The sequence below is a fragment of the Glycine max genome, chromosome 8 (assembly GCF_000004515.6).
Source record: "Glycine max cultivar Williams 82 chromosome 8, Glycine_max_v4.0, whole genome shotgun sequence".
NCBI classification, from domain to species: domain Eukaryota; kingdom Viridiplantae; phylum Streptophyta; class Magnoliopsida; order Fabales; family Fabaceae; genus Glycine; species Glycine max.
This window is the reverse complement of record NC_038244.2, coordinates 11,751,449-11,775,824: the sequence shown is the minus strand read 5'-3', so window position 1 is coordinate 11,775,824 and position 24,376 is coordinate 11,751,449. Positions and strand designations below refer to the sequence as shown.

Sequence of the window (24,376 nt, the reverse complement as noted above, 5' to 3'; positions counted from 1 at the left end):
TGTAAAACCGTGTAAGGATTAGGCCGATTAATCAAACATCTTAATTGCTGGCCCCTGCTATTGGGAAAATATTTATATCACTTACACCACAATGTCATGAAGTAAGGTACACAGAAGCAATTTTACAAATTTTCATGGGAGAAATCACGTTATTCAAATCTTCTAACTGTAGCCACTCTCAGCACAATCGCATTGACGATTATCTCTTTTGAGAGTGAAAACATAGTAAGCATGCATAACTAGAACGACCCTTATTAGTTAGAACAGGTATCATGCATGACATGAGCATATCATATCATATCATATATATAAATAAACCCAAAACCTTAGTGATATTCCCAACATAGTATATAGCAAAAGTAATAAAAAAAATAGTTTCACTTAATTAATTTATTAGGGAGTGGAAATGCACAGCAATTCAAGGATAAAGTTTTCTAGTTACAAGGCAGTGTCATTGTTGTGGATTTTGTTGATCATGGCAGGGTTAGTTGCACAAGTTCAAAGCAATCCTTGCACAAGCACATTCTTCTCTGCACTAGTGCAACTCATTCCTTGTAGGGCAGCAGTTGCTCCTTTTAGCCCTATTCCCCCAAATGATGCTTGTTGCAATGCCCTAAAGGGACTAGGGCAGCCATGTTTGTGTGTCCTTGTTAATGGCCCTCCAATTTCTGGGGTAGACCGTAACATGGCCTCTCAGCTCCCAGAAAAGTGCACAGCTAACTTTGATCCATGTGAGATCTCTCTCTCTCTCTCAATGAACAAACACAAAAAAAAGGGCATAATATCTAGGAAGAGCTCAAGAAGTAAAAGGAATAAATCTTCACCAAACATACACTAATGATTAAGATCATTTCAATTAGGTTTAATCTTAACCATCTATATATATTTACATGGTTTACATTTATATCTCTCATCAGGAGGTGATGAGAGAAATAAATCTTAATCATATATACATAAATGGTTAAAATTGTTTATATTAGTTTTAATCTTAGCATTATATTTATGTTAATTATAGTTTAGATACACTCTTCTTACAATTTCATCTCTCATCTTCTGAATTTGAATGCTTCATTTAATTGTTATCATTGAATGTCTATATATAACAAAGTCTATTTAGACAAAATACTAATAACGCATCATAATTTAACAAATTTTTGGTTGTCAAGAGAAGTTATGTATGACTTTTTAAATAGGAGGGCGACTCCTATTATGAAATAAAGTCTCATGTGAATTTTAGCTAATAGTATATATTAACCAAAAATCAGTATGTTAAATAATGCGTATAATAGGGAAAGGGAAGAAGTTGTGTGAATCAAAATTGTCCACACCCCATGTAGTGGCTCGCTTTCCCTTCTCGTTTGGCCTTTGTTATGCTTAGCAGGTGAGAGGATTAATCTTCTTTAGCTCTTTATTTTTGCAGGTGAAATCATGTGATAAAGTGAAGTTAATTGGAGCATGAAGCTGGAATCCTATTAGGAATAAATGTTTTTTATTTTTATTTTTAGGAGTAATTTATGTAGTGCTTCTTAATAATGCTATATGAGATCTATGCCATATGTGGGATTAGGTTTTAATCTAAGTTCTACTTTCTGATTGTTCTGAGTTACAATAGTTAATTGCTGAAGTAATAAAACTTGGTCAAGATTGTTTGGCGGGAAATTGTTCCAATTCTATTTTTTTTAGAGCATCTTTCCGGATGTAAGTAATTTAAGTAATTTATTTTGAGTTATTTATCTTATGTTAATTAATTTTTATAATGTTATATCATAATTAAACAACTGATATATTTTATTTCAATAGTATAATTTTAAGTCATTCTTAAATTATTCCCTTAAATAATCCTTAAATAACAAAAATATTTTTTTAGTCATAAATAATTGTTATTTATATAAACGACTGTGGTTTAATTTTAAGCAACATAACATGTAGATCATCTTCAATAGTAAAAAAAAAAAAAGTAACAATATCTAAAAATAAATAAATCATTAAACAACCAGAGTTGGAAATGTTCTTACCATTGAAATTTAAAATTATGTAGGAGAAAGGACATGTCGTTATGTTTGGTGCAGGGTAATGACTAAAACAAAGAAAATAAAATGAAAGAAAAAAACAATTTAGAATGAGTGGGTCATTTGAGTACGACTTTTCATAAAGAGAATTCATTTCTTTTCAATTATTCTCTCATCCCTTTTTGAATTTAATTTGTCTTTATTATATATATATATATATATATATATATATATATATATATATATGTATATATATATATATATAAGAAAACAAAAAAATATTTTGAATTTTTATTTTTAAAAGACAATTTTTTTACTTTATTTTCAATTAAATAAAAAATATATATACCCTTAAATTGAATATGATCATTTTCTTTTGAAAAGACAGACAGATAAAAGACTTGTGTATATATATATATATATATTTGAGTCCTCGTTCCTTAATGAAAGCGTTTTTCAAATCATTCTCATTAAGCTATGTAATTTTTCTTATATCAAGTATTTAATTTTATGTTAGATTGATAATATTTATTCTCTTAAAAAAATATTTTCATTTTAAAAATTAATATTAAATTAAATATTATTGAGCTCATAGGTCAAGTGGCACAAAATTATTTTAGCTCAAATTAAGTTTAATACATATGCAGGGGCGGATCTTCATTAGCGGCCATTCCCCCCAAAACAATTATAAGAAGTTATATATATATATATATATATATATATATATATATATATATAACAGATTAATTGTTTTAAAAAATATTTGTATTTTTAGTTTTTAGTAATGATATTCTTCATAATGTTTTAAAATATTATTTAAAGTTCTTTATCTTAATTATTAATAATTTTTTAATTAAAATTATTTATTATTCAATTATCAATAGCTTAAGTCATTGAAAGAGTAACAAAAAAAAATTAATTTATAAAATTTTAGTCATTGAAAGAGCACAAAGATAGTAATTTTTAATCATTTTCTGTGTTATAATTAATATAGACAAATTTATATTAATATTACACCTTATGTTTTTGTTTTTATAGTAACAGCCCTAATGATTTATTTAATAAAATATTTTATAAATGAACTATTTCACTAAATTTAAATTACATAAAATAAAACTATTTTTATTACTTATTTTCTATAACATTTATATAGTCCTTTTAGTATAAAAAAGCTTATAATAATATTTGAACCTGCGTATTTTTCTTGTGGATTTTTTGTAATTTAATTTGTGAATTTTGTGTTTTTTAAAATTTTTTCTGCAAATTTTGTTACAATTTTGATTTTAAAAAATAATTATTTTCTTAATTTTTTTTCTGAAAAAATTATTGAGATTTTTTATATACAGTAGGAGATGGAGTACAAAAATAAAAGTCATAAAATAATAAGAGAGGTGTTATTAATAAATTTAAAAAATATATTTTGGTATCATAAAAGACAATTAATTAAGAAAATAACAAATATTTGAATAATATCATTAAATATCTAATATTATCATAAAAATTATATTATTAAAATCATTATATATAATTTGTTTATTAAAATTTTAATTATTTTGGTCCTTCCAAATTATTTTCTCAAGCTCTGCCACTGCACATTTGTGAAGAGGTTTATTTTTACAGTAGTCTTGATTGTCTTCCTTAAACCTATGATCTCCAAGAAAACACTATTAAATTGAGTTATTTTTTAATAAACTAAATTTTTTCAATAAGCCTCTTCTCCAAGCCGAGGAAGAGTACCAATTCTCCAACCATGGATCCTTGTCCATCCCCAACGACAAAGTCCTCTTCCTAGGGCTCCTAAGGCTCATTTGCCATTCCAACTCAAATAAATTGGGGGTGTGATATGGGGTAAATTGGTAAATGTATAAAATGTAATTAGGAGTTGCTAAATTGGATTATTGATGGTCTTGGGCAGGGGTGGGTATATGAGTTTAGATCTTCGAGCGAGTCTGTTAAACTTGCGGACCAAGTGGATTACGAGTCCTTTTTTTTACAAACTTATATAATTATAAACAATACTTGAGTCCAAAGTCTGTGGACTCACATTTAGCCTATATAAGACAATTAACTTTAAAATAAAAATTATACATATTGAGTATTTGAGTTAAGAGTTTAAACTTAGACTTCAGAGTCTCTCCTTTCAAACCATAACTCCACCCTATGCCTCCCGTTCCCCAGCCCTTACTCCACTGCGTGTCTCCTTCCTTGGCCCTCAGTTTGCGACAAGATTGACAATATCACTTTCACTTTCTCTTCCTCAGCTCGCATGTGACCTCTCTACCTTGGCCAGCACCGTGTCGCCCTTCCCTTACCCCAGCCAAACATTGCGCGAGAAAGTCACTTCCTTCTCCTTGGCTCGCACGTGTCGTCCCTCTCTACATGTTGCATCTCTCTCTTGCACCTTGCGCCTCCCTAAGTCACTGTGGCTCTATTGTGTCACGCCTCTCTCTTGCTTATGATCGTGCCAAACAACTAAAAACATTTTTATTTTTTTTAAATTATTAATTGAACTTGTAGATCGGTCTGTTTATCCGTGGGTTTAACGAAACGGATACAGACCTAAAAAAAAGTCCATTTATTTCACAGAATAAATTTATTCAGTTTGCTTAAAACACGAGTTTCAAGATCGGGCCTTAAACGGACCAAACCGGCCCTTATACCCACCTTTCTTTTTAAATTTTAATTAAATACATTTCATTTATTAAAATTATTAATTTCTGAAAATGTTATTCTCTATGAGACTAATACAATTTTACACCTTCAAACAAACATCCAAAGTCCATATATCTAACCCAAAGAATGTGTTGTTTTAGTCTTTCACCCGTTATCAAGATTCAAAAACTAAACACATGACTTTTACAATTTCTGTTAAGACCAAAAATAGTTGACATTCGAAAAACAGAACACCTTAAAATATTAAATATCAGCATACTTTGAAATAGTAACAAACAGGATTTAAAACTGGGACCAAACAGTATCTTTGGGTTTAAAGTCAAATTTGATTTAGTATAATCCATAAATTGTATGTTAAAGTTAAGTTGAATTCCAAATCAAAGTAAACTAGTCCACAAATATTATTATAAAAAAAAAAACTAACCTGTACAGAAATGTACAACAGATTTAAAGAAAGATAATGTTAAATTTGATAAGTTATCATAAATTGCCCATGTGGACCGAATCACAATTTTTTAATCATCACTGGCATAATAAGAGAACAAATAGCACTGATCAATAGACAGATGAATATATATATAGTTTCATGTTGACACTATGCAGAAATTATATTCTAGTTTACCCATGGTCCAATGATAAAGGCTCCTCCTTTATGTGACGTGATAGTAGGAAAAAGAATCACATTGAGTGACTTGCGCCCTTTCTTATGTTATAAGGAAACTATATACAGCACTGACTAGAATTCTAGCCTAGAGGAGCATGAGGGGATTGCCTTCTAAGTTCTAACAAAAAAATTTTGAATTGTGATCATCCCTTGGGACGAGAAATAAATATTACATACACTCGAAAAAGTGGAAGGAATTAAGAAAAGAATTACCAATCCTTAATCCTACAAAACTTCAACAACCGCCTAGTTGAGCATATGATTTTGATAATAACTCTTGCAATGTTTTCAACCAGAAGCAGATGCAACTCTCTGTTTATCAAAATCTCCTTGCTCTTCCTTGGCAAACTCTTCAATCAATTCCCGCTGTCTCTCTGTCAGATTGCTGCAGAATGTCACACAAAAAAGAGGTCACTTATATTCTAAGCATCCATCAGACTATCATCACCAAGAAGTATATTTCCCTTAAAAACCTGACCCTACACTATTTTTATTTGTGGGGTGAGCAATAGGACTTAATTCCCCATTTGAAGTCTCCAAATCATGTTTTCGACAAAAGTTACAAGACAAACTTTTACTCAAACCAAGGTTTGGAGATCTTTCCTAATGGAAATCCAAACATGCACTTAGTAACTCATAAACCATATTCAACAATATCAAATGTAACACTCACTTTGGAATGCTGACGTTAAAATGAACATATTGATCCCCAAATGTGTAAGAATTTTTAGTCTTGATCCCTGTTATGAGAACAAACAAGTTAATCATTTTAAAAAAAAGAACAAACAAGTTAATAAAGGTGAAAATATCACCTTAAACTGAACACTTTCAAAAATCCATCCAACAGGTTCATGGAATTTAAAATATATTTTCAAACAACCCATTCTACAAAATACTCTCAAATTATCCATAAACAATATAACTATAGCTTACCTTTCTTTTTCAGAACCACCTTCTGACCAGGTTGGGTGCCAGGACGAATCTGCCAAACAGAACCCATCATCAAACTTAATCGGTTACTAAAACCAAAATTCCATGAGAAATTATATTGCAATAGCAATGCAAACCTTAAGAACAACATCTCCAGTAAGAGTTGGGACCTGAATGGTTCCGCCCAAAATAGCCTGAAAAAACAAGTGTTTAAATTATTTTCAAGAAACATTTAGTACCCACAAAAACAACTAGCAAGATGTTTAAGATCCTAAACATGCACAAAAATAAAATTTATAACACACACCACAACCACCACTACCAATCTAGAAAGAAGACCATAAATATACCAGAATTAGCATGGCTGATGATTGCTAGGTATCCAACCACAAATCAAATTAAATGTCCAAACTCCGAAGCCTTTTAAGTCAATCAGGAACAAACTACCTTGCTCCCAAAACCACTTTTTTATTTTTTTATTTTCTAATCCTTTAAGATTTATAATTGGCAGAGCTACTTGATTTTGTCTCTAGATTTAAAAACTGAAGTCCACATGAGCACATTTAGTTTGCAAATGATATTTTGTGTAATTGAAAGAGGGGAAAAGGGTGAATGAGTTAGAATGGAAAGTCATTTGAATGCTGGCATCATATCATATTGGAAGAACAATTCAATTTTCCAAATAAATGCAGTAGGTGAAAAGCCAAGAGGTAGTGGAATGTATTTTGACACTCGGAGTCCTTCACTACCATAATGAAAGGGTATCATGTGAAAAGACAAAGCATCCCAACCAAAGCAAGAGAAGAGAGCAAGTGTGCAAGTCTCTTGTAATGAGTGTGTTATCATTTCTTATAATTATTGAGTAGGGGTACTTAGGTTTGTAAAGTGATACATAATTTGGGATGAGTTACAATTCTTGTAATCATATTTGAGATAGTAAAACTCTTTTGAGACAATTTCATACATTAATTATAGTGTGCTCCATCTTTTGGGCATGTTGGTAATCCAGTTGATGTGTTTTTTCCCAACAGTATTATCAGAGCTATGGCGGGAAACACACAAAAGTTTGAGATCTTGTTGTTTGATGGGAAAATAATTTTTTTGATTTGGCAGTGTATCATTCAAATCTGCTGTAGAGTGTAGAGCATGGTTGCTCTAATTTTCTGATCTACATTACTCTTAAAAACTGTGTCAAAAATAAGGAAATAACACAGAAGTAACTGAGTTCCTTCTAGAGGTAACTGTCTTACCAAACACACATGTAATGCCAGGGGAAGGTGATTTATGCTAAAGGTATGACTATTTTAGTAGAAAGAAAAGGTTTACCTCAATGAAGATGTCTCAACTCCAAATAGGGTTTAGACTAGGTGGAGCATTTCACATGATTTCAAATTGACAGCAAATATACAAAAAACACATGCCCCACATGGTCCCAACATTTTCTCTATCTAGGCCATGCCACCAATTTGCATCCCCAGAATTATAAACTAATACTAACAAAATGCACACATAAGTTAATAGATACCTGAAATAAACAACCAGGCATAGGCTCAAAACTTTTTCATTAAGGAACATTACCTGAGTGATACTTAAGACAGCATCTACATGAATATTAGATCCTTCTCTACGGAAGACAGGATCTTCCCTGACCTGCACAAAGGAAAACGATAAAAAAGTTATTGGGCTTATGAGAAGATATAGCATAAAAATGGAAATGTTCACCAAGCTATGAATAGATTGAAGAGTTACCTTGATGGTAACATAAAGATCACCAGGATTATCTCCATCAGGATCTGCACCACCACTTCTATAAACCTTTATAGTTTCATTGTTGTCAATCCCTGCAAATGTAAATACATGTAAAAGTGAATAAGTGAACCCTTTTTGTCTCTTTTTCTCCCATAATTGATTAAATCAAATTTATGAATAGAAAGATAGTCAACACCCAACATCACTCCAAATTAGTAAAAAAATTAATGATCAAAAGCATCACTTTTAATATTTTTAATCATGGTTATCAAATCGAGATTCGAATCGTGAATCAGAAAGGTTATTTTATGAATCGTGAATCAAATCATATTATGAATCATAAGATACATTATGAATAAAATATATCACATTTTTAGGTAAAAATGAGCGACTTGCAAAAAATAAAATAAAAATATAACCTAATATTTCATATATTCAAGTCATAAATCAAAAGAACAAAAAATAGTAACTGTCCAAAGTGTTCAACCCCTTAAAAAGTAAAACCAATAAGATGAAATAAGACTTGTACCTCAAAAAAGAACCCAACAAATAAGAGATGAGAAATTAAAAGAATAGAAGCCATAAACTGACAAAAAGAGAGTAAAAGAAAGGAAATTACAAGTTACAAGAAATAGACTCATGGGACCACAAGAAAAAGTAACCACCACAAGAAGACAAAAGGCAATTGAAAATTACAAAAAAGCATAAGCAGTCGGCACAGCACAGTTTCACATCTCCAGTTCTCTTCACGATGAAATTGGTTGAAGCATAATAAACAGAACAGAGCTTCTCTCTCAAATATAAGGGAAAAATAGCCAATTGAAAATTAAAATTAATGAAGTTTTAGTTTGGGCACATGTGAATCTGAAAGCGGCAGTTTTCCTCTTTCCTGAAAAGTTTTGCAAAAAAAGTGAACTGAAATGCTTTTTCAATAGTCAGATCCTGTAAACCCGACCTAGATTCCTATTGCGATCCATGATTTTTGGATCGTGAGAGACAGTTCAGAATTACGAATCATCCAATACCAAAGCAATTCATGCTTAAAAACAAGTCATGCTACAATTTGTATTGTTGGGCATATTTTTGTTCCAAATCGGGATACGTATTGTACTATTCATACGAAACTGATAATCATGCTCTTAATATGCTAAACATTTGTAGCTTCTTTCTGTTTGTATTTGTTGTCAGATTAATGCTAATATATAATGGCAAAAATCAGAGTTAGTGTTTGGTCTCTTCCTAGTTCCTACCAAACAAATTTTAATCTACAAAGCAGGATAAGAAAAATCCAAGAGAAATTGCTCATTCATTTTATTTTTTCATAATAAGCCATATGAACATGATGACAATGGATCACAAAATTTCAAAAATAATGGTTACCACTTACCAGCCATAATATCCAATTTGACAGATTTCGTTCCTTTGATAACCTTTGTACCTTTGCATGACTTGCAGAAATTCTGGCACCAACAAGAAAAGGAAAAAATTACTAGTGATCGGTATGCATAACTTCATGCATATGATGAACCAACATTATGAATCACAGTCAAATCCAACATATCCAAACTTGTACAATAAACTAAAAATGATAGAATCAATATGAAAAAAATGATTGTTTGCATCATACCGATACAATTTTGCCAGTTCCCTTACATGTACCACAAGTACTCTCCATCCTAAATATGCCAGTTTGTACAAATGTCTGGACATATAACAAATCAATCAGCTTAACATCAACACCATCATAATAATATGTTAGTAAAGGATAAATTTAAGACAATACTGACCACTCCTGACCCTTTACAGCGCCTACAGGTTTCAGGTCTTGTACCAGGAGGCACACCACTCCCACCTGCAATAGTCAAGCAAGAGAAAGACTTTATCACCTTCAAGGTGCACAGGCCTTACAAACTAAACTACATATAGTAGAGACAGCTAACAATTCGGCATATAAATGTTGGTTAAGTCATGAGCAAACCACAGGTGTTACAAAGCACTTCTGTTTCAAATGTAATAGTTTTGTTGCATCCCCGGACAGCTTCCATAAAAGATAGTTCAATGAAAGTCTGTGAAAAACAGAACAAGATGCATTTCCTCAAACAAGTCCTCGCATACTTAAAGATGTCCAGAAGATATGAAGAAAAACAAGAACCTTGACATCCTCTCCACCAATATTCTGATGAAAAAAGTTCTTGACAAAATCCTGATCACCATTGAGGCAAATACCATAGAATTAAAAGAAATCATATTAATCTTCAAATAAGGGACATATAACAGAGAAAATTTCATAGACATTTATGTTAAATTATAGAGCAAATAATTTATAAAATTTATAATGTGCTACAATTAAAATTTAAAAGCAGAACAGATGCACAACCAAACATACCATATACAAATTAAGATGCTTGATTGATTGTATGAATGTTGAAAGAATGCACATTTGTACACTATTTAAATAGATCATTCTGCCTTTGGATTGAACTAGTAATTGATTAAGTTGTATGATTAGTGTGATTAGTGTTTGAACAGCATACATTTAACATCAAAACTATATATAAAGTTGATTATTAAGCACAATTCCTAATATATAAAATTTCTAATGCAGACTATACTATCAAAAAAATGAAATAGGATAAACTAATATATAATTAGGCATGACCAATAAAAAAGAATATAGAAACCAGTAAGTTGTTACATGATCACGGAACATCTGCTCAAATGGATTAAAGCCACTGTTGCCTCCAAAACCACTGGTGCTTTCTTGGTTTACATACACATCATGGCCAACCTACATATTCATTTTAAACTAAATCAAATAAAAGAAATCGATGATAGGTAAGATAAATAACAATGAACTAAAAAAGTGTCATTGTTCTCCAACCCCTACCCTCCGCTTTTTCTTTCCTCTCAATATCTCTTCTCCAATCTCTCCATAAAACAGAGGTCCTCTGCTTAAGTCCTACTATTATTACTTTGCTATGCTCTTATGATCTATAATTCAGGTCTTTAGTGCAAAAAGTAAGTTACCTATTCTATAAATTTAACCCAATACAGTATAACAACAAAATGTTCAACAAAGGAGCCAAAAAAAAATATCTGGAAAGACATAAGACCTGATCATACTGTTGACGTTTTTCCTCATCCTTCAAAACCTACAATGCAGTTATTCAAATGAGGAGAAAGTTAAGAATCCAGAAGCCAGTTCATTCATCAAATAACAATTTCAAGTAGAGCTATAGGTAGTAACAAGCACAACAACAACAACAGTACACCTCATATGCCATTGAAACTTCTTGAAACTTCTTTTCAGCCTTAGGATCATCTTTGTTTGTGTCTGGATGGAGCTTCTTTGCAAGCTGCAGAACATGGAGAAAAAAGAGTACAAAAGGAAAAGAGAATGAATTATTTCAGACAAATAACCCGCACTTATTAAGTGTGTTTTTGTGTCAAGAGAGAATAAAGGAAAAATAAAGGGACCTGCATGGAATATGTTCACAAACACAACTTGTGCAGACATTAAAATATTACAAGAGAATATATTCTGAAAAAGAAAATCATAAAAAAGGTAGGTGAAAAATATATTTCCATATTATAGAATGTAAATAAGTGATTGCATATGTAAGAGCAACATTATATAAAACAAACTCTTCCTCATCCAATTCAAACAATTATTTTTAATGTCGCCCACTTGGGAATGACTACAATATCCTCATACAAGAAGGAAAATGGAAAGTTTGCTAAGCATATGGGAAAGACTTGAATTTTTAAAACAATGTGGGAATGTGAAAATGTGATCCCTTTTAACCAGAAAAGATATACAAAATCACAAAAATGTTTACCAGGAAATAAGTCAGATGTTTACCTCAAATTTTAAAAACAAATTGTTTGTTGATAGAAAAATGCATGAATAGTGATACTAGTTAAGCAAAACCTACCCCATAGTATGCTTTCTTTATTTCAGAAGAACTAGCATTCTTACTCACACCAAGCACTTCGTAATAGTCCCTTGCCAATGATGCTGAAAAGGAGTTATGGGAGAAAAAGTAATCAATCACATGCAAGGGGCAATAAACAATTATCCATCCAGGGGAAAGACCAAAATAGAAAATGCAGAGCTAATTCAACAAAAGTAAACTTCAGGCCACTTCTATTTCATCACCAAAGCAAAATAGTAGACAAAATGCAAGCCATGAATAACCAAAGCAGCTTTCCAAATGCATTTCCATATGACTCCAGAAAGAATGAAAAGTAAGGCAACCACGCGAAGAAGCATAATTCAATATTTCATACCTGACCCATGAACGGATCTAGATGTCCCCCAATATGTATCCGCGGCTCCAAAAAGCAACAAGTTCTTCAAATTAACACCATTTCCAACTGCAATTACATAGGGCGGGAAAAGATCAACAAAAACAACATAAAAAAAAAATATAGCCTTCATTTTTTAATAAAATGCTCGATATAATAGGACCAATAATTGTCAAACTAACTTGTTCAAAAGGTTCTCATTCCTCTATATAATTGCACAACCAAATCAAAAACAAAAAAACTTCGAAACTTGACTAAGTAACTTTAACACATACCATTTGGAGAAAAATTCCCAATAACTCTGGATGGATTACAAAGACCAGAACTCAATGTCCTATAACCCCTTTGGCACACTCCATCATATATCTAAGATTCACCCCAAAATAAATCAGAGAAACAAAACAAAATAAAACAAAACAAAACAAAACAAAATCCGAAAAAATTGCTCAATCAAGGTTGACACAGAAATTGTCTTAAAAATCGTAGTTGAATAATTAATGCCAAATCAAGACGCAAGAGAAAGAGGGTTGAGTACGGGTTCGTTGGCGTGGCGGAGGAGTTTTTCGGGCAGCGATCGAAGGAGCCTAAAGCCATTGGAGCGAAGCATTTGGAAGCTTTGGAAGGAGAATTGACGAAGCCTTGGAAAGAGAATTGGGGGTTTTCTGGTTGCGAAAAAATGCCCTAAAACCCCTTCCAAAAACCCTAATAGCAATTGGAAGGTTCCAGTTGCGTTGCAACGGACGTAAAAGGGGAGAGAGAGAAGAAAAGTATTAATTAATTAATAAAGTGTATCCAGTGTATTTATTAATTAATAAGAAAAAATAATAAAATAAAATCTAATTTAAATCTAATGACATTGTAATTGTATTTTATAAAAGAAAAAATCGTCATCAATAGCTTCATAATAAACTATTTTAAAAATTACTATCAAATATATTTTTTAATTATTTGACAATAAATAAAAATTAATTCAACCAAAAAAAAAAATATATATATATATATATATATATATATATTACAATTGAAAATATAACTTCATCTTTACAGTACTATATTTGAATATTTAATAACTAGTGCATGGACTAATGCAATGTATGGGGTAAATTTTTTGGTAAAAGATGCAGTATTTTTTTTAATTTATAAGTAATTAATATAAAAAAATTATGTATAGGATTTTAAAATATTTGTATATATGAATCATGTTTTAAGAAATTGATTATTAATAATAAGTATTTATAATTACTAATTTAACTTCAATTATTCTCAGCTTCAAAACAACACTTATAATATTTTAAAATATTTAAAACTTCAAGAACTAAGTTATAAATTTTTTTAATTAATTAAAGGCAGTGAATATGACTTTAATCATTTAACCCCCAATTATTATTACTTTCATAAACGCATTTCTGACATTTTAAAAAAATAAGGATGCATTTTAATTATTAGAATTAGTTTATTTAAAAATACTAATTTAAACCAAAAAGTAATTTTCCGCCAAAAACCCAAACAATAATTTATATTTTAAAATGTTTGAATTTCAAAATTATTATAATAATTATAAATAATTAAAGTTAATAAATTTTAGTTTAATTAGTTAATGCCAACTATTTTCCATTTCAATAAGACTCTAATATTTTTTTTAAAAGTTTACAATTTATAAAAACAATTTACAATCTTGTTGGGATGCCAAGTGTTAGTCTTGTTTTTCATTTGTCAGTGTCTTATTAAAAAAACAATTTACAATAACTTCTAAATAATTAAATTTAAATTTAACTATGTGATTTGAAAATTTTCCAATTTTAATAAAACATTTGTAATATTTTTAAAAAAGTTTAAAACCTTACAAATTTATTTATAACAATGTTAAAATAATTTAATACATAATAAAAAATTTAGGGACATAAGGATGGGGGGGGGGGTATTAGGGATTAAATGCAATAGGGAAAAAATATCTAAGTCTAAATATTTTTGAAAAATAAATTTTTGAAATATTTAAATAATTAAAACTAATAAATATAAACATAATTATTTAGTTTACTATTGATAGTTTCAATAAAACATTTATAACGATTTTTCAATAAATAAATGTCAAATATTCATAGTTTTAGTTTTCAATAAAGAATTTGTAATAAATAAATGTCAAATATTCATAGTTTTAGTTTTCAATAAAGAATTTGTAATGTTTTTTTACAGTTTAAAATTAAGAAAAAAGAATTTACAAAAATTTGTGAATTATTAAAACTAGAAAACTTTAATTTAATTTTATAATCTCAAATATTTAGTTTCAATAAACCATTTAAAAGATATTCTTTAAAAGATTGAACTTTCAATATTACTTATTCATAAGATTTTTTAAATAGTTAAAGTTAATAATTTTCAAAATTACTTATTTAACCCCATTTTTTAGTTTTTAAAAAATATTTGTAATTTTTTTAATGAAAATTTCAAGAAAATAGATATAAATTTTGGTGAATAGTTAAATTAATAATTTTAAATTCACTTGTTTTTATCTCATCTACTTTTCAATTTTAAAAAACGTTTATAATATTTTGTAAAACTTTAAATTCTTAAAAAGCATTTTCGTAACTTTGAAATTACAACAATAGTCATTTCCTTTACAAAAAAAAAATACCTATTACATAAAAAGGTTAAGTTAATTAAAATTAAATCAATTATTAAACTACTTAAATATAACTTGAGAATTAAATTTCAATATTAGATGTCATATGCACGGATAAAAGTTTTTATTATCAACAAGTGCCTAATAATTAGTTTGTTAATTTTTTATTATTGGAAAATTTGAACCCATGAGTCATCTTTCTTTTATCTCTTACCATCAAACCAATCTTATGGATAAAAGTTATTTATTTATGAACATTTTTATAAAATATTTTCTTTATGTTAGGAATTATATACAAATATTTTTTTTTATTTTGACCATATTTTGTAAAGTATAATATTTTTAGTTATTATTTATTTATGTCCTTATAGATATATAGTTTATTATATATCTATTAGACTATAATCTTGAAGATACAATAAAACAAAGAAATGAAATTATTTATGTGTTAGGTAAAGTGGTAATTTAAATAAATATTATGAAATAATATTTCAAACAATCTAAAGTATTATAAAAACAATGCTACAACATTAATGGAAATAATCATATTACCTTTGTTTAAAATATTATAAAAACAATGCTATAACATTTTCTGCTAGATATCTTTCATATTATGAAATAGAAAATAATCATATTACCTTTATTTAAAATAATTTTTTTATCTTATTTGAAATTTATATTGATCATAGTTACTTTAGTTAGTTCATATAACAATATATATTAGTCGTAATTACTATAATAATATAATAATATAATTATGTATTTTAACATATAAATAATGTTTTTTAACAATATTTAAAAATTACGTTTAATAAAAAATAGATATAACAATAACATGTAATTATCTTGATTTTATATAGTTAAATACTTTAATTTTATCAATAAATATTAGATGATAAATTTATTGATTAATAAAAAATTAAAATTTAAGTATATATAAATTATGTTCAAGAAAGCTAAAAAGTTAACATGCGACTGAGAGCTAAAGAGGTAATAACTAAAACCTAAAATTCTATCACATTAAATCATAAGTATTCAATAAAACTATCGTTAAAGTAATTTAAAATTGTAGAATAAAAAAATGAACATATTTATATGTTAATTTTATATAAATTTCAACTTTATTTTATAGATAAAAATGTATTTTAAGGTATTATAATTTTATTTTTTAATTAATCTTAAAATCTTGTATTTTTTATCTATAGGTAAATTCTTTTCATTATATTTTTAGTTTCAATAATTACATTTTTTTCAAATTATATATTCTACTATTAATCTTATGCTATATCTTAAAATATTTTTAATGAAGCTTAAAATAAAGTAAAAAAAAAATACACTTAAATAAATATTATACTTCTATTATGGAGGGTACTTGTATTTAATGTTCCAAATAGACACCTTTTCCAAGTGCTACACCAGACACAAAAATGAAGATTGTTTACTCTCAATGATTACTTTCGAAGAAGCCTATGTATACTCAAGAGTTAAATGTGCGAATTTTGAATTACATATTTTTTCTAACCTTTAAATTCTCATTCTTGTAAAATTCATAAGTTGTAAAAAGTTATCAAAACACCTTGTATATCTAGAGAGAAAAAGACCATGCATAATTTAAAAATTCATATGTAAAACAATAACCTTGTATAAGTGCACCCAACCTTCAACAAATCGGTTGGTTTACTTTAGAATCAAATGTGGCTTGATAGAAAACAATACTTGAATTTTAAAAGTTTTTGGGGATAAGTTTTTTATAAGAGACTTGAAAAATACTTATATCTCTGTGAAAAGATAATAAAACTTGGTTGATTGAGAAGAATTAAATATAATCTCAGTTAGTAGAGATAAATCAATAAAAAAATTATTGGGTCTTTGCTTCTCTCTTTATTTGTTTAACTTACCTAAGGTTGTGCTTTCATCTATTTCAAAACACATGTTTCCAAACTAGCTCAAAGTTTTGTATGACATAAAAGGTTTTTTGTGAAAACTTTGTATCAATAGCCAATAACTTGGTCTTATAAAAACGCTTGCCAAAAATTTTTAAATTATAATTCAATCCCGCTTTTTGTAATTGTTGCCTTTATAATGGATGCACTAAATGTTGTTATTACTTAGGCCTTGTTGGAGGGTTTTCATTTTTAGTTTTTAGTTTCAAAATATTTAAAAATTAAAATTAGTTTTCATTTTGAACTTTTAGTTTCAAATTTGTAAAATTCTTTGCAAATTTATCTTCATTCTCCACACACCAACTAGTCAGCTATCCAAAACTGGGGATTTTTTAAAACAAAAACTAATTATTTACGGTTTACAAATCTACACCTTTTTATTTTGTTAAAAATGATACCAAATGTATTGAATAACAAATACATCTCCACTTCCATTAACATATGGTGACAAAACTGTTTTTTTCCATATTTTTTTATAAAAGTCGCAAATTTCATTAATATCTGTTTCCTCATACTCTACATTCTTTCGCACTCAAATTCAACAAATCTATGTGTAAACAAAACTACATAACTCAAGTCAATCTGGTTGAAGCAAGAGCAACAATTAGGATTTGACGAAGGAGAGCAATTTGATAGGCGAAACCTACAATTTTCAAAAGTTGAGGTTTCCTTTGTTTACGCGACTGTTAAATATAGGTTATGACTTACGTCCCAATTTGTGATTTGATTTGGTCTAGAGAAGAAGAAAAATATGTTGAAGATGGAAGAAAGTGTGAGAAAGAGGAGGAAGCAATGGTGGATTCGGTGCAATGCTCGCAGATAGATGGGTTTCTAGGTGATGTAATCAACGATATCACAGATGATGAGGAAGGCAATGTTAGTACAGATCAAACTCTGCTATGGAATATGAGATTGTTGTTGGAGTTGAGGGATCTCCCCAGATTGAGCGAGATGCATTCTTGATGTTTGATTCATAACTAAAAACATGAATTATAAAATCTCTTTTATTGTTTTCAAAACTAAGGTTAAAGTGTTTTAAAATCACTTATAAAATCAACTCACAGCTACTTTATCCAACCACGTTTTGTTTTCGACTGCCATGTTTTGAAATTGATACACTTTAGATAATTATTATCTTTTGAGTTTTAAATTGGTAAGTATTTATATTTGATAAGTTTATCCTTACATTGTGACACATGAAATTATGTTTATAATGACCTAAAACATTATGTTATTGGAATCAAATGATTGGGAGGTGAATATTTCATTTGGAGACATCATATATAGACATTCATGGACGTAAAATACATGATCCTTCTTTTCTTTTATTTGATATTTTTATGTATAGTGTTAACTAGGTATTTAAGATATTTACCTTTCTAAAGAGTTGTACACGTGTATATATGGATGTGTGTAGAGTTGTTGTGATGTTGTAACTTGTGTAACATAGTTTTTTTTAGTTGATTATGTTATATATGGATTGTTATCTTAAAATGATAAGGTTTTAGCTGTTGATTTTTATACATAAATTAATTGAAGAGTTTGAAATAAACTAAAATAAGTCTTCCACTATATTATTTAGTTATCATGTAACGATGAATTATTACATTTTACGATATACGTACATATTAAATGAAGATATTTAAAAAAGCAATAATAAATATAATTTTTGTTAGAAAACAATAAAGTAAAAAATTACCTTTTTAATCAACGTAAAAAAAATTCATATAATTTTTTATTTGTCCATTCTCTTTTCTACTCATCTTAATAATTGGAGAAAAAAATTTCCACTTCTTTCTTTCTTACTCTACCCATCTAAAAAACACAAATTTTCACTCTGTTTTATTAATTTCATCTTTTTAAATTTTTTCATCTCTATTGATCCAAACAAAAATATCATTAAATGCCTGAATCAATTGATGTGAGACTATTTTAGTTTAACCAGTGATCTCAAGTTAAAATCCTGAATATATATAATTGTGTTAAATATTGAAAAGAAAAATTTTGTCACCCATAATAATTGAACTTGTTCTAACAAAATTGTTTGTGGTCCAAAAAAAACTCCAAACAAAATATTAAAATAATTGTTTCAGAATTTATCAATTTTCAATTATAGTATGAAATATGACAATTTATTATTAAATGGAAATATTAAAACCTTTATCAGTGTGTCTCAATAAATTCGTATTAAAACCTTTAAGTCATCTCCAAAACATGAGTTAGATCTAATTACATTTGTACACGTGATAAATTCCGTAACTAAGAAAACTTTCTAATCTCGAGGCATAGATTCATCCCAGGAAGAAATGTACAACTTTAAAAAGCATCAGTGTGTATCTTATAGCCAGAACCAACTTTTAGTTAAAAATTTTATGTCACCGCATCACCCTTTGTTCTTTGCCCATCCTTTGTAGGTTGTGTCAATGACCAATCCCAGCTAAAAAATTGACACCAAAGCACCTATGACAACTTTTGGCAGGGATTAGTGAGTGGTAAAAAGATAAAATAAAAAATGTAAGCAATCTGAAGATAGAAGAGAGAAAATATAACTATAATATACACTCTTAAAAAGAGAAGGAAAATAAAGCACAAGGGAAAGCATCTTTGGGCAATGTCACACAACACAAGCCCTTGGAGCTAAGCCACCTTTGCTTTCTTGCAGATTCAAATCTGCCTTACACATGTCCTTTTTCTCTACTTTGGCATTGCTGCACATAGAAGAAAGAACTGATCCTTTCAACTAGTTCCCTTTAAGCAAATAACCCTATTCATTAAGTAACTACATTACCTTAACAAAAACCTAGGTAAAAATAAATCAAAAGCCTTTACTGTTACATTATTCACCATTTAACATTCTACGTTTGATACCAAGTAAATAGTCTCATGTATTTTATAGTTATTAAGATAAGACTCTAATAATTACGACCCTCCATACATAAAGTGAAACAATGGCCCAGTTTTATGTTAGTTCAATATGTAGCTTTTTATCCATCATTTTCTAATTTCTCATATTAAGATTACTAAAGCTCATGCAGCTTCTTCATCAAATTATTCCTTTCTTAAACCAAAGAAGTAGTGAGGGCTTCTATTGTGTAGGAAAGTGAGACAATCATTACTGTGTTTTCTTCCATCTGTTGCCTTCTTAAGTAGAATTTGGTTGCTTCAGAATCGAATATTGGGTTACTTGTGGATAGCCACATAAGCTTTAGCTTCCTGTGGCATAGACACAAGGAAGAAAAGGATATGAAAGGTGGTGGTGGAGATCATTGTTGATCATGATATGCAAGTACATTTGTGGAATAAGTAGACTTTGAAAACCAACTAAGCAGAACTAGAATTGTCCCAAGAACCTCAACCCCACTTGGAATTACAAACTGTTATTCCATTTGGATGCAACCAAATCTTAACATCACCAAACTATTGAAATCTCTTAGTCTACCATGAGAGGAGACCTATTCCGGGCCGAAACTTCCTTGGAAGGGTAAGAATTCCTTGCTCTAATCTTGTTAATGAAGGTGAGGAAGTTTATCAAACTTACCCTTTAGAGAAGAAGTGATTTTTCTCTTCTGTAAAGGGTGAGATTGACCTGAAAATCTATATTGCATCATCACAGTCCAAAACCAAAGCTCTTTCTTCCTTTATTACTTCAGAATTAGAAAATTTTCATCTCCAACTTCACCAAAAGTACCGGAATCCAAATCCAAATTCCAACATTACTAATCTTCCTCATTGTCCACCCCCAACCATAGAAAATATAGAGCTTACTGACATAACATCAGAAGCTGACCCCAAAATTAATCACAGAAGAAGCTGAGAAAGTAAACTCAGCTGCAGTGACAAATTTCCACTCTTCAACAGCTCAGTCTAGTGGCATTGATACTGATCAAGATCCAAAAGACGAAAGCATAGATCCTGTCCCAGAGATATAACACAGAAAATACACAAACACCAAGTTCATCAGCATTCAGCAGCCAATGATTTCAATAAAGAGAAGACAAAGAGGTGCTCCAGTCACAATGCACCCAGTTGGTCCTCAAGTCCATCCTAGTAGCCATGATGAAGACTACAATCTGAGGGAGACCGATCCACAGCTTGGTGGGGAGCGGTGGCCTAATGCCACAAGAGGGTGGATGAGTGGTGGTGAAAGATTCTCAAGCACACATGACCTTGTTGAGCAGATGTTCTATCTGTATGTTAGGGTGGTGAAAGCCAAAGATCTTTCCCCCAGCACTCTCACCTCAAGCTGTGATCCTTATGTGGAAGTGAAGCTGGGGAACTACAAAGGAAGAACAAAGCACATAGAGAAGAAAACCAACCCGGAATGGAACCAAGTCTATGCTTTCTCCAAAGACAGATTTCAATCTTCTGTTTTGGAAGTCATTGTGAAAGACAGAGAAATGCTGGGAAGAGATGATTATATTGGAAGGGTGGCATTTGATCTCAATGAGGTTCCAACCAGAGTTCCCCCAGACAGTCCACTGGCTCCTCAGTGGTACAGACTCGAGGACCGGCGAGGAGAAGGGAAGGTGAGGGGTGATATCATGCTTGCAGTGTGGATGGGAACTCAAGCTGATGAAGCCTTCTCAGAGGCATGGCATTCTGATGCTGCCACTGTGTATGGAGAGGGTGTTTTCAATGTCAGATCAAAGGTTTATGTGTCACCAAAACTGTGGTATCTAAGGGTGAATGTCATTGAAGCACAAGATGTGATACCAAGTGACAGAAACCGGCTGCCAGAGGTTTTTGTCAAGGCTCAGATGGGGAGCCAAGTGTTGAGGACCAAGATATGTCCAAGTAGAACAACCACACCACTTTGGAATGAAGATTTGGTATTTGTGGCAGCTGAACCATTTGAGGAGCAGTTGACAATCACTGTGGAGGATCGAGTGAACCCTTCAAGAGATGAAGTACTTGGTAAGATAATCTTGCCACTGACCCTCTTTGAGAAGCAGCTAGACCACCGGCCAGTTCATTCGCGCTGGTTCAATCTTCAGAAGTTTGGTTTTGGAATGATGGAAGCTGATAGGAGAAATGAGCTCAAGTTTTCAAGCAGGATTCACCTAAGAATTTCCCTTGAAGGTGGATACCATGTCCTTGATGAGTCCACTTTGTACTCCAGTGACCAAAGACCAACAGCTAGACAGCTATGGAAGCAGCCTATTGGGGTGCTTGAAGTAGGCATCTTAGGAGCAAAAGGACTCCTCCCAATGAAGATGAGGGATGGCCGTGGCACCCTGGATGCATACTGTGTTGCCAAGTATGGCCAGAAATGGGTCAGAACCAGAACAATTCTTGACACTTTTAGTCCAAAATGGAATGAGCAATACACATGGGAGGTTTATGATCCTTGCACTGTTATAACACTTGGTGTCTTTGACAACTGCCATTTAGGTGGAGGGGAAAAAGCCACTGCTGGCACTGCAGCCAGGGATTCAAGAATTGGAAAGGTAAGAATTAGGCTCTCAACACTTGAAGCTCATAGGATATACACTCATAGTTATCCACTTCTTGTTTTGCACCCTCATGGTGTCAAGAAAATGGGTGAGCTTCAGCTAGCAGTGAGGTTCACTAGCCTCTCACTGGCTAACATGGTTTACATTTATGGCCAACCCTTGCTTCCAAAGCTGCATTACTTTCGCCCTTTCACCGTTAACCTAGTAGAGAGTTTGAGGTACCAAGCCATGAACATTGTAGCTGTTAGGCTTGGAAGAGCTGAACCTCCCCTCAGGAAGGAGGTAGTAGAGTACATGTTAGATGTTGATTCCCATATGTGGAGCATGAGAAGAAGCAAAGCCAACTTCTTCCGAATCATGTCACTTTTCTCTGGATTCATCACAATGGGGCAATGGTTTACCCAAGTTTGCCATTGGAAGAACCCCATCACATCAATCCTAGTTAACATTCTCTTCCTAATACTCATTTGCTACCCTGAATTGATACTTCCAACCTTGTTCCTCTACATGTTCTTGATTGGCCTGTGGAACTATAGGTTTAGGCCTAGACACCCACCCCACATGGACACAAAACTCTCATGGGCAGAAGTTGTTCAACCCGATGAACTCGATGAAGAGTTCGATACATTCCCAACTTCTAGACCACATGATGTGGTGAGAATGAGGTATGACAGACTTAGAAGTGTGGCAGGAAGGATTCAAACAGTTGTTGGGGACATAGCAACACAGGGAGAGAGGTTTCAGTCTCTACTGAGTTGGAGAGACACAAGAGCAACCAGCCTCTTTGTAGTGTTCAGCTTTTGTTCTGCTGTGGTTCTCTATGCAACACCACCAAAAGTGGTGGCTATGGTAGCAGGCTTGTACTATCTGCGGCACCCAAAGTTTCGCAGCAAGCTTCCTTCTGTGCCAAGCAACTTCTTCAAGAGGCTTCCAGCTAGAACAGATAGCATGCTGTGAGTGATGCTAAGTTTAAGGCTTCAGTGTGGATTTTATTCAGTTCGTGTAGTTTTCTTTTCACTTGTAACTTCATGGCATTTCTGATGTCTAACATCAATGTTTCTCACAATGTTACTTGACATAAATGTTAGACCACAGATTAACTGATTAAGATTGTGCATCACTGAATTTATACTTTTGTAAAAAGTTGAAATGGTTGTATGTTTCCTAGTTTGTCAGTTCTGTAAATTTTTCTAGGCAATAACAATATCAATGATGACTCGCATCTGATTATGCGAATTGCTAGTTGTAAGTTTGACATGCGGTTAAAGGATACTAATGAAAACCGCTATTTGTTTTCTTGGTCCAAGTCCAACATCATTTGTTTAAATGGACTATATAGTAGAAAAAATATCTGAGGTCAATCTACGGTAGTAATCTCAACATAGTTTTGGTCGTGGTCATCTCAACTTGTATAAATAAATGTATCACTAGCGAATCTCAATAGAACAGAAAATAAGGTCCCAGAATTTTCAATTTTAAAAAAGAAACATAATGATTAATTACGTAGAGATTAATGTCTAGTACCACCAAATAATTTTTCAAATAATCCTCTAATCCAAATAGTATACCACTAAGACAAAGAATAAGGTTTACCGTGTACATAATTTACTATTTTTTTAATCAGTAAGAATTAAAAATTCACATCAATTCAATTAGATCCCATTACATAATTTATTATACATGCACATGCTATCATTTCCATTACTATTTTTTAAATTAATGCTTATAATTTCTTGCTTGAAAAGGTATACATATACAAAGACATAAAAATCAATGTTAAATTAATTTTTTTTCTCTAATTTATAATTTAAATTCAATTTATTCCTTTAATTTTTTTGAATTTAATTTACTACTCTTATTTTTAAAACTAATTCAATTTCATCTACAATTTCTTTACATTATTGACCAAATTAAATCACTTTTAAAGGACCAAATTAAATTAAAAAAAAAATTATTGGTTAAAAAAACTAATTTCATCAATGAATCAGAACGATTTTTTTCTTTCATCTCTATCTTTCAGCCGTTTC

At 30.7% G+C, this 24,376-nt stretch overlaps 3 protein-coding genes across 3 annotated transcripts; 2 read left to right on the top strand and 1 right to left on the bottom strand.

The window, feature by feature from the left end:
- The first annotated feature begins 361 nt into the window (after positions 1–361).
- Positions 362–1,434, top strand: LOC102662037 (protein LIM1). The gene is made up of 2 exons (XM_006585280.4): positions 362–731; positions 1,421–1,434. Exons 1-2 carry the CDS (start codon positions 407–409, stop codon positions 1,432–1,434), a joined length of 339 nt encoding a protein of 112 aa, XP_006585343.1. The 5' UTR covers positions 362–406.
- A 3,800-nt stretch (positions 1,435–5,234) lies between these two features.
- On the bottom strand, positions 5,235–13,079 carry LOC100815834 (chaperone protein dnaJ GFA2, mitochondrial). Its single transcript, XM_003532823.5, has 18 exons — positions 12,869–13,079; positions 12,609–12,699; positions 12,316–12,402; positions 11,961–12,043; positions 11,298–11,381; positions 11,139–11,177; positions 10,721–10,813; positions 10,178–10,228; positions 10,004–10,091; positions 9,813–9,877; positions 9,653–9,727; positions 9,413–9,485; positions 8,026–8,117; positions 7,855–7,926; positions 6,414–6,470; positions 6,280–6,328; positions 6,020–6,086; positions 5,235–5,731 (listed from the first exon to the last, which is right to left on the bottom strand). The coding sequence occupies exons 1-18, from the start codon at positions 12,938–12,940 to the stop codon at positions 5,635–5,637; spliced, it is 1,335 nt and encodes a 444-aa protein (XP_003532871.1). The 5' UTR covers positions 12,941–13,079; the 3' UTR covers positions 5,235–5,634.
- Positions 13,080–19,224: 6,145 nt separating this feature from the next.
- LOC102661772 (FT-interacting protein 1) lies at positions 19,225–23,511 on the top strand. Its single transcript, XM_006585279.4, has one exon. It carries the CDS (start codon positions 20,871–20,873, stop codon positions 23,304–23,306), a length of 2,436 nt encoding a protein of 811 aa, XP_006585342.1. The 5' UTR covers positions 19,225–20,870; the 3' UTR covers positions 23,307–23,511.
- Positions 23,512–24,376: the final 865 nt, after the last annotated feature.